We start from the raw sequence: 15,427 nt of genomic DNA, 5'->3' as shown, positions 1-15,427 counted from the left end.
CTCTACTCATGGATCATCCTGGAATGCAAAGCTATCCCACAACTTCTTTTCTCTACTACCAACCGTCTCCTTAAACCCTTCTCCCCTCCATCAATTGAGAAGAGCTCATGGACTTTTGTCATTAAGATTCAGACCATCCACTCAACTGTATCCATCCCTTCCCCACCAAGCCTCCCCTAAAGGTTCCTCCTTGCCCTAGTCCTAAAATTGCATCTTTCTCTAGTTTCTCTCCTCTCTCTCATGACCTTTCCCGCGCTCATCTTGTCCCTATTCCCACTAAACTGCTGACCACCCAACTTTCCTTCATGGCCCACATACTAGCCGATATTTTAAATTGTTCCCTCCCCTCAGGAACCATCCCTCTCACTTTCAAATCTGCCATCACCCCCCCCCTCAAAAAACCTACCCATGACCCCTCTGACCTTAAACTACCACCCCCATCTCCCAACTTCCCTCCACAAAGTCCTTTTGTCACCTCCCAAATCTGTGCCTAGCTTTCTCACAATTCCGTGTTTTAACTTCTCCAGTCAGGTTTCCACCCCTGCCACAGCAATGAAACGGCCCTAATCAAAATCACAAAATGACATCCTGTGACTGTGGTATACTATCCCTCCACAGCCTTCTTGACCTGTCTGCAGCCTTTGACATGGTTGACCACACCATCCTCCTTCCAACACCAGCCTCTCCTCCGCGACCCAGCTAAGGTGCCCTCACCTGGTTCTATTTTTTTTATTCGTTCATGGGATGGGGGCGTCGCTGGCATGGCCAGCATTTATTGCCCATCCCTAATGGCCTTCGAGAAGGTGGTGATGAGCAGTCTTCTTGAACCGCTGCAGTCCGTGTGGTGAAGGTTCTCCCACAGTGCTGTCAGGTAAGGAGTTGCAGGATTTTGACCCAGCGACGATGCTACATTAGGGTTAGGGCGATATATTTCCAAGTCGGGATGGTGTGAGACTTGGAGGGGAACGTGCCGGTGTTGTTCCCATGTGCCTGCTGCCCTTGACCTGTCTCAGGCTGAACCAGTCTGTTCGCAATTTCGGCATCCTATTTAACTGAGCTGAGCTTCCAACCCCACGTCTCTATCAAAGACCACCTACTTCCACCTCCGTAACATCACCCATCTCCATCCCTGCCTTATCCCATCTGCTGCTGAAACCCTCATCCACGCTTTTGTTGCCTCCAGACTTGTCTATTACAAAGCTCTCCTGGCTGACCTCCCATCTTCCACTCTCCATAAACTTGAGCTCATCCAAAACTCTGCTGCCCATATCTTAATCCGCACCAAGTCCCATTCACCCATCACCCCTATGCTCACTGACCTACATTGGCTCCCGGTCCACCAATGGTTCGACTTTAAAATTCTCATCCTAATGTTGAAATCCTTCCATGACCTCGCCCCTCCCAAGGTCCGACAACCCTCAGAACTCTTATTTCCAACTCTGACCTCTTGCATATCCCCCACTTCCTTCGCCTCATCATTGGTGGCCGTGCCTGCAGCTGTCTAGGCTCTATGCTTTGGAATTCCCTCCCTAAATCTGCTTGTTAAAACCTCTCACTTTGACCAAGCTTTGTCACCCTATCCTAATATCTCCTCCTTTGGCTCAGTGTCAATTTTTGTCTGATTATGCTTGGGATGTTTTACTACTTTAAAAGCACTAGATAAACACAAGTTGTTGTTGGACAGTCGACCCCAATCTCCTCAGTTGTCCAGCTCAGAGATTACCCTTTCTTGGTTCAACTCTTACCTATCTGATTGCAGCCAGGACATCTCCAGCAATGACGTCTCTTCAAGCATTATCACCTCCGAGGTCCACAAAGATCAGTCCTTGGCGCCCTCCTCTTCCTCATCTACATGCTGCCCATTGGCAGCATCATCTGCAGTCACAAATTCAGCTTCATATACGCTGGCAACGCCTAGTTACCTCTCCACCATGACCCTCAACTCTTCCACTGCCTGTGCTGTCAGATATCCAGTCTTGAACAAGCCACAATTTCGAGTTAAATAGTGAGAAGACAGAAGAGAGTCTTCAGCCCCCATCACAAACTCCGTATCTTTGCTGCCGATTCCATCCCTGTCCCTGGCCACTGTCCCAGGCTGAATCAGACTATTGCAACCGCCTCCAAGCTCGGCTTCCAACTCCATATCCTCTCCATCACAAAGGCCACCTGCTTTCAAATTCATAACATTGCCCCACCTCCATCCCTACCTCAGCAGGTCCACCTTAGTCACCTCCAGAATCGACTATTCCAATGTTCTCCTGGCCAGCCTCTAATCTCTAAATTTCAGCTCACCTGCTTGCCACATCCTATCCCACACCAAGTTACAATCACCTATCACCCTTGTGGATATACTTTGTCTCCTTGTCCCCCAATGCCTCAAATTTAAATTCTCATTTAAATCCCAACTCTGACCACGCTGTTGGTCAGCCTTTCGAATATCTCCCTCTTTGGCTTGGTGTACATTTCTTTTCTGACTATGTCTCAGTGAAGCATCTTGGGATTTCTTCCAATGCTAAAGGCACTAGATAAATGCAAGCTGCTGACTAAAGCTTTAAGAGAGCTATTTTCTCTCAGTTGGCTATTGATACGCAGAAACCCCACTCAGGAGGTTTCCCCCCAATGCACCATTTGTGCACTTCAATTCCATAACCACCACAGGCACCCTATGAGCATCTGCTCACTCAGCGACATTTCTGTTCATCTTCTGTCTTTATATGTGGTCAACTCATCCATTTTTCACTCCCATTCAAACTAAAGGCTTGGAGTCAAGCCTGATTGCATGCTCTCCTTAGAGACGCATAGACATTACAAATTATAGAGCTATCTTCAAGCATTGCTCTGTATATTTGAGATGTTGACTTAAATAAGGTAAAAGTGCCTTGTTTATAATGCAGAGCAGTCTTACCAGAAGATGAAATCAGCCAAGAAACATGGCAGCCACCAACCTAACTGACCATTCCCTGCTATATCTACATGTAACAGTTGTACCAGCACTCATTTGTGCAGTGCACCTCTGTGCATTTTCAAAGTTATGGTAAAAATGTACATATGCTGATCACTGCGCACACATGCGGCATGTATCATTTTGAAAATTCCACACCACCCCCTCTGAGCATTTTGAACACATTTGCAGCATCTTACCAGGAAGTGGAGTAAAACCACTATTTACTACGAGACAAAGAAGCAAATAGGAGCTGAATCATGCATGCATTTATTTAGCCCCTTTTTGCTTCTATAAATGGGGGAGTGGAAGTTCTGGAGAAGTCACTTTCAAGCACACACTCCCATTCATATAAAAAGTATTGAACTCATCATCTATATGTAGCCATCCATTTCACACATTTCGCCGCCCTCAGCTCAGAAAGAAGTCTTAATTCAGTCGACGCCATTAGAGAGGAGAGGGAAGGTGCACATACTTCATGCACCAATGAAAACATACCTGAAGAAGTTCTGAAAATTCATACCATTTCCATTCTTAGTAAAAAAAGTTAGTTACCTTAAACTTGTCTGAAGACTGCGACATGGTAACGATTGGATAATTCTCACCTGAAAAAAAGATGATTTTGTTTTAAAAATACTGCAGACACTGGCAACAAAAAAGTAAAATGACAAACATTTGGCACTGCTGCCAGTGGTCAGGACACAACCTCACTGTACAAACAATTCAACTGCACACAATAAAATGGGTAAAAGACACCTCAGCTCAACAACTGTCCTCAGTTTAACACACCCATTTTTGACTGAGTATTCCTGCCAGAGAGAAAATATTGTAACTGCTGAGTAAAAATGTTGCACTGGATTCTTCTGGCAACCAATGGAATGACGTAGCTTTGCTATATGAGACTGTGGCAAAGCTTTCTGCATTTGCTGATATGTTAAAGGAGGATTACACTGGACTAAGAATTAGCGAGGCCCTGTTCACGTTCACCATCCACTCATCAGTTTTAACATGGTTCAGGTACAAGAGTGCTCCTTCCACACTGCTGGATAATGGATATTAAATCCAATCTTTGAGGATCCTATGTTGCACCACTCCAGAGCTCAATATTTAAGCTAGTTAGTTAATGACTGCTGTTAACAATTAACTCATTAACTGTATTGCTGTGAATAAGACTAACTGCAGAGTTCCCCAAAGCTCAGGTTTTATTCATCCTGAAATCACCCAAGACCACATCCCATGGTGGGTTGTAGTCAGATTGCTAAATAAATGACCATTCTTCTAGAGTCTGTAGGCACTTAAAAACTTGTTCTTCTGAAACAGGATGCAGCGACAGCACCACTCTTCTGCTTTTACATTTGGAATGGGGAGTCAGAACACTATGCACTTTAAGCTTTGGTTTTCATTTGAGATTGCAGACAGATGTATGGCACTGCTTCCCAGGATTTGCATAACTGAAACCAGCTCCCTTATTCTTATGGCATCTACGGTGTTGGCGATTCTTGCAACCTATGCTAATAAACTAGGTTGTTAGCATAGCTTGATGAGACACCACTATATATCTGCTGCACTCCTATTGTGTTAATGCAAAGCAGTTTTACACTGAACACTGGCTCAGCACTACACAACTTCAAATTTGCAACTGTCAGCTGGGAAGATTCCTCTGATCACAATGAGGCATACAGACCAGGATAGTTCCAGATTCGATTGTTTGATTACCTCAGTACGGACAATCTTGGCTGCAATTGCAGTGGGATTGCTACCATCTTACTCAGTTATGGATAGAAGTGGCAAACACTAGAGTAATGCTCCTGACCATTATCCAGTAACCCCCCACTAATGCAAGTCAATATGTGACACTGAGTGAGAAAGGTGGGAAGTGATGTTCCTTAAAGATCAGTGCCAGGACCGCTGTTGTTCACTATTTACATAAAATATTTGGACCCTGGAATCGGAAGTACAATTTCAAAATTTGCAGACGACGCCAAAGCGGGAGTTTTAGTTCACCCCCAACAACTGGTGTTCCTGTATGATTAGATTCATATATGGCAAATTGAGGACCACAACCCACCTCCTGCCTTGTTGGAACTCATATGCTTCACCCAGGGATGTGTGCTTTTAACCGGGGATGTGTGCTTTTAACCGGGAATGTTTTCTCACCTTGGATTTGGTTTACAGCCCATCCAAATAATTGGGATTTTGAGTTACCCTGGCTGGCAGTATTTTTCTCTTTTCTACCCAGCCCCCCCCCACCCTCAGATTTTCCCTCCTTAACCCTCTATGCCTGAAGATGGTGTTTCATGTTGGGGTTCAGCTCCACACATGGTGGCGGTTTTGCAGTACTGTATCTCATCCAGTGGCCATTCTTCATGCGAGCAAGCAGACTATTTGGGTGGATCATCAAAGCTCCACCCAATTCTTTTACATAGAATGTACAGCACAGAAACAGGCCATTCGGTCCAACAGGTCCATGCCAGTTTATGCTCCACACAAGCCTCCTCGCTCCCTACTTCATCTAACCCGATCAGCATATCCTTCCATTACTTTCTCCCTCGTGTTTATTTAGCTTCCCTTTAAATGCATCTATGCTCTTTGCCTCAATGACTCCTTGTGGTAGTAGTGTTCCACATTCTAACCACTCTCTGGGTAAAGAAGTTTCTCCTGAATTCCCTATTGGATTTATTAGTGAATTATATTTATGGCCATTAGTTTTGGTCTGCCCCACAAGTGGAAACATTTTCTCTATGTCTACCCTATCAAACCCTTTCATTATTTTAAAGGTAACTGAGGGTACACGGTAGCATAGTGGTTATGTTACTGGACTAGTAATCCAGAGGCCTGGACTAATAATCTGGAGACATGAGTTCAAATCCCGCCACAGCAACTGGAGAATTTAAATTCAATTAATTAAATAAAATCTGGAATTTAAAAAAAAACTAGTGAAACGACCGGATTGTCGTAAAAACCCATCTGGTTCACTAATGTCCTTTCGGGAAGGAAACCAACCGTCCTTACCCAGTCTGGCCTATATGTGACTCCAGACCCACAGCAATGTGGCTGATTCTTAATTGCCCTCTGAAATGGCCTAGCAAGCCACTCAGTTGTAAAATCTCGCTACGAAAAGTCATAATAAGAATAAAACCGGACAGACCACTAGGCATCGGACACAACAAAGGCAAACCAAGCCCAGTCGACCCTGCAAAGTCCTCCTCACTAACTTGTGCCAAAATTGGGAGAGCTGTCCCACAGACTAGTCAAGCAACAGCCTGACATAGCCATACTCACAGAATTGTACCTTTCAGCCAATGTCCCAGACTCTTCCATCACCATCCCTGGGTATGTCATGTCCCGTCCCACCGGCAGGACAGACCCACCAGAGGTGGCGGTACAGTGATATACAGTCAGGAGGGAGTGGCCCTGGGAGTCCTCAACATTGACTCCGGACCCCATGAAATCTCATGGCATCAGGTCAAACATGGGCAAGGAAACCTCCTGCTGATTACCACCGACCGCCCTCCCTCAGCTGATGAATCAGTCCTCCTCCATGTTGATCACTTGGAGCAAGCACCGAGGGTAGCAAGGGCACAGAATGTACTCTGGGTGGGGGACTTCAACATCCATCACCAAGAGTGGCTCGGTAGCATCACTACTGACCGAGTCCTAAAGGACATAGCTGCCAGACTGGGCCTGCGGCAGGTGGTGAGCGAACCAACACGAGGGAAAAACTTACTTGACCTCGTCCTCACCAATCTACCTGTCGCAAATGCATCTGTCCATGACAGTATTGGTAGGAGTGACCACCGCACAGTCCTCGTGGAGACGAAGTCCCATCTTTGCACAGAGGACACTATCCAACGTGTTGTGTGGCAATACCACCGTGCTAAATGGGATAGATTCAGAACAGATCGAGCAGCGCTAAAACTGGGCATCCAGGAGGCGCTGTGAGCCATCAGCTGCAGCAGAAGAATTGTATTCCAGCACAATCTAACCTCATGGCCCGGCATATTCATCACTCTACCATTACCAACAAGCCAGGGGATCAACCCTAGTTCAAAGAGGAGTGTAGAAGAGCATGCCAGAAACAGCACCAGGCGTACCTAAAAATGAAGTGCCAGCCTGGTGAAGCTACAACTCAGGACTACATGCATGCTAAACAGCAGAAGCAACATGCTATAGACAGAGCTAAGTGATTCCCCAACCAACGGATCAGATCAAAGCGCTGTAGTCCTGCCACATTCGGTCGTGAATGGTGGTGGACAATTAAACAACTAATGGGAGAAGGAGGCTCTGCAAACATCCCCAACCTCAATGATGGCGGAGTCCAGCACGTGAGTGCAAAAGACAAGGCTGAAGCGTTTGCAACCATCTTCAGCCAGAAGTGCCGAGTGGATGATCTATCTCGGCCTCCTCCCGATATCCCCACCATCACAGAAGCCAGTCTTCAGCCAATTCAATTCACTCCACATGATATCAAGAAATGGCTGAGTGCACTGGATACAGCAAAGGCTATGGGCCCCGACAACATCCCAGCTGTAGTGCTGAAGCCTTGTGCTCCAGAACTAGCTGCGCCTCCAGCCAAGCTGTTCCAGTACAGCTACAACACTGGCATCTACCCGACAATGTGGAAAATTGCCCAGGTATGTCCTGTCCACAAAAAGCAGGACAAATCCAATCCGGCCAATTACCACCCCATCAGTCTACTCTCAATCATCAGCAAAGTGATGGAAGGTGTCGTCGACAGTGCTATCAAGCGGCACTTACTCACCAATAACCTGCTCACCGATGCTCAGTTTGGGTTCCGCCGGGACCACTCGGCTCCAGACCTGATTACGGCCTTGGTCCAAACATGGACAAAAGAGCTGAATTTCAGAGGTGAGATGAGAGTGACTGCCCTTGACATCAAGGCAGCATATGACCGAGTGTAGCACCAAGGAGCCCTAGTAAAACTGAAGTCAATGGGAATCAGGGGGAAAACTCTCCAGTGGCTGGAGTCATACCTAGCACAAAGGAAGATGGTAGTGGTTGTTGGAGGCCAATCATCTCAGCCCCAAGGCATTGCTGCAGGAGAACACCTCGCTAAGGCCATCCCCACGCCTCCACTACTCGCCTTCAAACAGCCACCCAACCTCAAACAGACCATCGTTCGCAGCAAATCACCCAGCTTTCAGGAGAACAGCGTCCACGACACTACACAACCCTTCCACGGCAACCTCTGCAAGACATGCCAGATCATCGACACAAATACCACCATCACACGAGAGGACACCACCCACCAGGTACATGGTTCATACTCCTGTGACTCGGCCAACGTTGTCTACCTCATACGTTGCAGGAAAGGATGCCCCGGAGCATGCTACATTGGCGAGACCATGCAGACACTGCGACAACGGATGAACGGACACCGCGCAACAATCGCCAGACAGGAGGGTTCCCTCCCAGTCGGGGAACACTTCAGCAGTCAAGGACATTCAGCCACCGATCTTCGGGTAAGCGTTCTCCAAGGCGGCCTTCAAGATACATGACAACGTAAAATCGTCGAGCAGAAATTGATAGCCAAGTTCCGCACCCATGAGGACGGCCTCAACCGGGATCTTGGGTTCATGTCACGCTACACGTAACCCCACCAGCGGGAAAAAAAGTCATCTGTTTTTAATATATCTGGTCATTCTCTCTCTTTCCCTTCCTTTCGGATGTTTCTCTCTCTCTCTGTGTCTTTGGTTCTGGCCGTTTGTATATTCAGTAGTCTTGTATCTAATGTCTCTGTCTGAACACTATTCAGTTCCTTTGATTGCCTTGATAACGGGCAGTTGGAAAGATTATCTGTAATCACCAGGCATTGTTCTCTGACTCTATATGCGGTAACTTTCAAGGAATCCCACACTCACCTGACGAAGGAGAAAGCCTCCGAAAGCTTGTGATTTTCAAATAAAACTGTTGGACTATAACCTGGTGTTCTAAGATTCCTTGCAGGAGTTCCTCAGGGCAGTGTCCTCGGCTCAACCATCTTCAGATGCTTCATCAATGACCTTCCCTCCATCATAAGGTCAGAAATGGGGATGTTCGCTGACGATTGCAGTGTTCAGTTCCATTCGCAACCCCTCAAATAATGAAGCAATCCGAGCGCGCACGCAAAACCTGAACAACATCCAGGCTTGGGCTGATAAGTGGCAAGTAACATTCACCCCAGACAAGTGCCAGGCAATGACCATCTCCAACGAAAGAGTCTAACCACTTCCCCTTGACATTCAACGGCATGACCATCGCCGAATCCCCCACCATCAACATCCTGGGGGTCACCATTGACCAGAAACTTAACTGGACCAGCCATATAAATAGTGTGGCTACAAGAGCAGGTCAGAGGTTGGGTATTCTGCGGCAAGTGACTCACCTCCTGACTCCCCAAAGCCTTTCCACCATCTACAAGGCACAAGTCAGGAGTGTGATGGAATACTCTCCACTTGCCTGGATGAGTGCAGCTCCAACAACACTCAAGAAGCTTGACACTATCCAGGACAAAGTAGCCCGCTTGATTGGCACCCCATCCACCACCCTAAACATTCACTCCCTTCACCACCGGCGCACAGTGGCTGCAGTGTGTAACATCCACAGGATGCACTGCAGCAACTCGCCAAGGCTTCTTCGACAGCACCTCCCAAAACCACGACTCTACCACCTAAAAGGACAAGAGCAGCAGGCATATGGGAACAACACCACCTGCACGTTCCCCTCCAAGTCACACACCATCCCGACTTGGAAATATATCGCCGTTCCTTCATCGTCGCTGGATCAAAATCCTGGAACTCCCTTCCTAACAGCACTGTGGGAGAACCTTCACCACAAGGACTGCAGCGGTTCAAGGCGGCGGCTCACCACCATCTTCTCAAGGGCAATTAGGGATGGGCAATAAATGCCGGCCTTGCCAGCGACGCCCACATCCCATGAACGAATAAAAAAAAACTATCAGGTCACCCCTCAGCCTTCTCTTTTCTAGAAAAAAAGAGAGCCCCAAGCCTGTTCAATCTTTCCTGATCGGTCTAACTCAATTATGGCATTATCCTTGTAAATCTTTACTGCACCTTCTCCAGTGCCTCTATATCCTTATTATAAGAGACCAGAACTGTCTACAGTGCTCCAAGTGTGGTCTCACCAAGGTTCTATGCAAGTTTGATATAACTTCCCTGCTTTTCAATTCTCTGGAAACGAACCCCAGTGCCTCGTTCATTTTTTTTTAAAAAAGCCATATTAACTTGCGTCCCGACTTTTGGTGATGTGTATCTGTACCCTTAGATCCCTTTTGCTCCTCTACCCCATTTAGGCTCATTATGCAAACCGTATGTGACTTCCTTATTCGATCAAAACACACCACCTCACACTTAACCATATTGAAATTCATTTGCCAATTACACACCCATTCTGCAAGTTTATTAGTGTCTTCTTGCATTTTGACACAGTCTTCCTTTATACTAACTACACCCCCCAATTTGGTGTCGTCCACAAGTTTTGAAATTGTACTTCTGAATCCTCGGTCCAAATCATTAATGTAAATTGTGAACAACAGTGGTCCCAGCACTGATCCCTGTGGGATACCACTTCCCACCTTTTGCCAGTCTGAGTAACCCCTATTCTGTTTTCTGTTTTGTAGCCAGCTTGCTATCCATTCTGCTACCTGCCCTGACTCCACATGCTCTGACTTTAGTCACGAGTCTACAATGCAGAACCTTACTGAAGGCCTTTTGAAAATCCAAATATACTACATCTACTGCATTACCCTGGTCTACTCCGTTACTTTAAAGAATTCAATAAGTTCGGTCAAGCATGACTTTCCGTTCTGAAATCCGTGCTGACTACTCAATTATATTTTCGTTTTCCAGATGTTTTTCTATTACATCTGAGTAAAGATTATAGTATCTTTCCTACCACCAACATTAAGCTAACTGGTCTACAGTTCATTGCACTTGTTCTATCTCCCTTTTTAAATATAGGAATATTACTTACACTGGAACATTAGCTGATACTTGTAACCGGGTTTTCAAACTGACACCACACACCAATTAAAAAACTTACTGAAGATGGAAAAAAATAACTTTTTCCTCATGGGAGTGCAGGAAGCAACACACACCTTTAGGTTTTAAAGCAGAGATTAATGGATCTATTGCCGATCCTCAGAAACTCCAAGCAAAACACATTGCGAAAAGAATTCCCAGTATACTAGTTAGGGTTGCCAGCTCTGGTCGGACATATTCCTGGGGGTTTCACATAACTTCCAGACTCCAACCACCCCGCCTAGTCAAACAAACAGTCTATTTTCCCCCATCTCCAATAATTTTAAAACTAAAAAAGTGTGCAATGAAAAAAACTTTTTTTTTAATGCCACCATAATTTTTCTCCTGGATTGCTTGCACCAGTGTCCAGGAGATTAATGCTTAATTCCTGGAGCTTCCAGGACAATCCTGTGAATTTATCATACAATTATTTACATCTTCTTATAGATTTCTCCTATAAAAAAAGATTCAACATAAAGTATTAAAATAATTAATTACTACTGTAGCCTGCAGAACAACTATGTCCCAACTGACAGCTAGCCGTTACAGAATTTTAAAAGGTCAGCGTTCATATACATGAGAATGCAGCCCTGCATTCCAGAAATGGAAGTGTGTTTTTGCAATTATAATGTACATTTAAAACGAGAGATAAGAATGCATCATGGCCATTCATAAATGAAATCTGCTCCTTTCATTTATGGAAGGATAGATGAAAGTAACCTGGGACATTCACTTGCATCCTGGGTCAATCAAAATTAATTTTGCATATAACATAGCCAAGAATTGCAAACTGTTCCTGCTTTTTCACCCAGAGCACATCTACACAAGTCCAAGCTGTAGTAATATCACAACACTGGACTTAAACATTTGAAGTTCTGCATCAAAAAAGGACTCCAATAACCAGTTTAAATATCCAGAGTCTAAGCTGATGTCTTCGCATCCTGAGCTCAGAAGTAACAGAAGCTGCAAATATTTTTTTTTAATTCATTGCACTACATGTTCTGCAAAGCCAGATACTGGGAATGTATTTCACGCATAAAACCACTCAGAATGTCACAATATCCAAACTGCCAGAGAATTTTTCTATATACAGAATTTAGGAGCACATACCCAAACAAGTATGCCACAATTCAAACCATTTCACTTCCAGCGAATCCCATGGCATATTTCTGATAACTGGAAACAGGGTCACACGAGGCAATTCATCAAACTCTGGTTTCAGATCGGGAGTGTAAATTGCATGGTTTCTGACTGGGAGTTTAAATTGCATATAACAAGTGCGCTCAAAAAGATGAAAAGAATTTACTACCATGTCTAGGATTTCCCGACTTCCTGCTTCTTCTGCATATTTTCAGATTAGAAACCTTTACACCTTGCACAAGGCTGAGCAAGCACCAATGAACTACAGCACCAGTTCACACTGAGGACACAGTTTCAAATCACAAAGCATAATAACCACAACCATCTAAGACACTACTGCTGTACGCACAGCTTCCATTCATGGTTCACAGCAACTCCCTGGCTAAAAATAAACAAACAGTCTCCACGTCAGACTGCAAGGTGCTTTCTGAACAGACCAATAGTTGGCGGGACCAGGGCAATTATTCCTTTTACAGAAAGCCAATTTAGGAAAAAAAAAAGCAAAAAAAATTAACAGAAAATGGTAAAATTATATTTGACTTCTGGTGTGATTCTGTGATCAATAATCCAAGACAGTTTTTAGTGAACCTTCAGATACCTGTGTGTTGCAGAATCTTATCGTAGGATTCAGAAAACTCCACTGCCATGAAAACCCAACTGAAACGTGCTTACATGTGAGGCTTTGTTGCTTCAACAGAGACAGGAGCTCGGGGGAGTCCCTTCAGCATGTTGTTCAGAAGCATGGAGTTGGGAGAGTGTAGCACTGCTTCCATGGACCGTTTATAGGTTATAGATGAGGTTCAATTTTGAAGTCTCTGATTGAAACAAAGCCACGCCATCCCAGAATCAGATGCCAAACACAGAACTGCTACTGGCCAATGGTTCTGAGCATACGTACTGCAGGAAGATAAATTTGTCTCCTCACCCAGGCGAGAGAGAGCTTGGAGTGAAAGCACAACGCAAAGAACCTCTAAATCACCAAATGTTCAAAAAAGTCACAAGAGCAAAAAATTACCTGGGCATGAAGTGAATCATATTTAAAAACTGCACTGGTCTGGATACCCCCTCCATCCTGCCTAAAGCTCTGCAGGTTTGTCCCCCATTGAGACTACTTATCAGCACTTTCTGAAGTTAAACAACAATGTAGTAAAATATCCCAAGGTGCTTCACAGCAGTGTTATCAGACAAAATTTGACACCGAGCCACATAGGGAGACCTTAAGAAAGATGGCCAAAAGCTTGGTTAAACAGGTAGGTTATAAAGGAGTGTCTTACAGAGGCAGAGAGGCAGAAAGGTTTTCGGGGGGAAATTCCAGTGCTTAGGGCCTAGGCAGCTGAAGGCACGGACGCCAATAGTGGGGTGAAGGAAATGGGGGATGCACAAGAGGCCAGAATTTTTTTTTAAAAATTCGTTCATGGGATGTGGGCATCGCTGGCAAGGCCAGCATTTATTGCCCATCCCTAACTGCCCTCGAGAAGGTGGTGGTGAGCCACCTTCTTGAACTGCTGCAGTCCGTGTGGTGAAGGTTCTCCCACAGTGCTGTTAGGAAGGGAGTTCCAGGATTTTGACCCAGCGACGATGAAAGAACAGCGATATATTTCCAAGTCAGGATGGTGTGTGACTTGGAGGGGAACGTGCAAGTGGTGTTGTTCCCATGTGCCTGCTGCCCTTGTTCTTCTAGGTGGTAGAGGTTGCAGGTTTGGGAGGTGCTGTTAAAGAAGCCTTGGCGAGTTGCTGCAGTGCATCCTGTGAATGGTACACACTGCAGCCACAGTGCACCGGTGGTGAAGGGAGTGAATGTTTAGGGTGGTGGATGGGGTGCCAATCAAGCGGGCTGCTTTGCCCTGGATGGTGTTGAGCTTCTTGAGTGTTGTTGGAGCTGCACTCATCCAGGCAAGTGGAGAGTATTCCATCACACTCCTGACTTGTGCCTTGTAGATGGTGGAAAGGCTTTGAGTCAGGAGGTGAGTCACTCACCGCAGAATACCCAGCCTCTGACCTGCTTTTGTAGCCACAGTATGTGTGTGGCTGGTTCAGTTAAGTTTCTGGTCAACGGTAACCCCCAGGATGTTGATGGTGGGGGCTTCAGCGATGGTAATGCCGTTGAAGGTCAATGGAGGTGGTTAGCCTCTCTTGTTGGAGATGGTCATTGCCTGGTACTTGTCTGGGGTGAATGTTACTTGCCACTTATCAGCCCAAGCTTGGATATTGTCTCGGTCTTGCTGCATGCGGGCACAGACTGCTTCATTATCTGAGGGGTTGGGGATGGAACTGAACACAGTGCATCAGCGAACATCCCCATTTCCGACCTTATGATGGAGGGAAGATCATTGATGAAGCATCTGAAGATGGTTGGGCCTAGGACACTGCCCTGAGGAACTCCTGCAGCCATGTCCTGGGGCTGAGATGATTGGCTTCCAACAACCATTACTATCTTCCTTTGTGCTAGGTATGACTCCAGCCACTGGAGAGTTTTCCCCGATTCCCATTGACTTCAATTTCACTCGGGCTCCTTGGAGGAGCGCAAAGATCTGGGAGGGTTGTGTGGCTGGAGGAGGTTGGAGATAGGGACGGGCAAGGCCATGGAGAGATTTGAACACAAGGATGAGAATTTTAAATGAGGCGTTACTGCACTGGGAGCCAATGTGAACAGATCTGATGCTGTGAAGACATACGTGCACCACATCTCTTCTCCTCCACCCCCTCAGTTACAAACATTCTAAACACACCATCTCAATAGGATCCATACAAAATAGATAGAGTTGGAAAACAGTTCACCATCCTAAATCGTTTAATTAAATTATTAAGCGGAGCTTTTTTTTAAAAATCATAATTGTCTTTTTTTAGTTTTCTTAGAAACCCAGTGAAGATGCTAAAAGGCAGAGGTTGTGAAACAAAAATGAAAGGAGACCTACATATAGAAACAGAAGATTGGTATTTGTAACAATGGCTGCGTTTCACCAGCTGATTGTCCTCTGTGCAACATCCTGGCAAAGGGGTAGGGAACAAAGGAATGTTACCCCCTCACTTAAAAATTATAGCAGTGTAAAACAGCAATGCTTTTTGCTAACGTTACACAAAGACAGCCTCTCTCGGCTCAGTGTCAATTACCACAGCTAGATCACACTATCTGCACTTCTCATCTATTTAAAGAGTCAGCACACTCAGTCTCATGTGCTCAATATTCTGTTCACACATTATATTAACAGACCAAACCATGGAAAGTAAAACTTGTCTACATTTGATATGAAATGTTAATTTACGAGACCAATTTTGGACAGCACTATCAGGAAAATTTTGTTGAAGC

The 15,427-nt window shown here is 45.5% G+C and overlaps 1 protein-coding gene across 2 annotated transcripts in view; it reads right to left on the bottom strand.

Annotated features, from left to right (window-relative positions):
- The window catches only part of septin2 (septin 2), a 104,198-nt gene that overhangs the window by 62,458 nt on the left and 26,313 nt on the right, over positions 1–15,427 (bottom strand). For both annotated transcript variants that reach the window (XM_067995626.1, XM_067995627.1), the window contains exon 2: positions 3,497–3,546. In XM_067995626.1, coding sequence (XP_067851727.1) covers positions 3,497–3,523 — 27 coding nt within the window. In that variant the 5' untranslated portion in view covers positions 3,524–3,546. The remainder of the gene's footprint in view (positions 1–3,496; positions 3,547–15,427) is intronic.

The sequence above is a fragment of the Heptranchias perlo genome, chromosome 13 (assembly GCF_035084215.1).
Source record: "Heptranchias perlo isolate sHepPer1 chromosome 13, sHepPer1.hap1, whole genome shotgun sequence".
Taxonomy (NCBI): Eukaryota; Metazoa; Chordata; class Chondrichthyes; order Hexanchiformes; family Hexanchidae; genus Heptranchias; species Heptranchias perlo.
The sequence above is the reverse complement of the archived record's forward strand: the minus strand, read 5'-3'. Positions and strand labels throughout refer to the sequence as shown.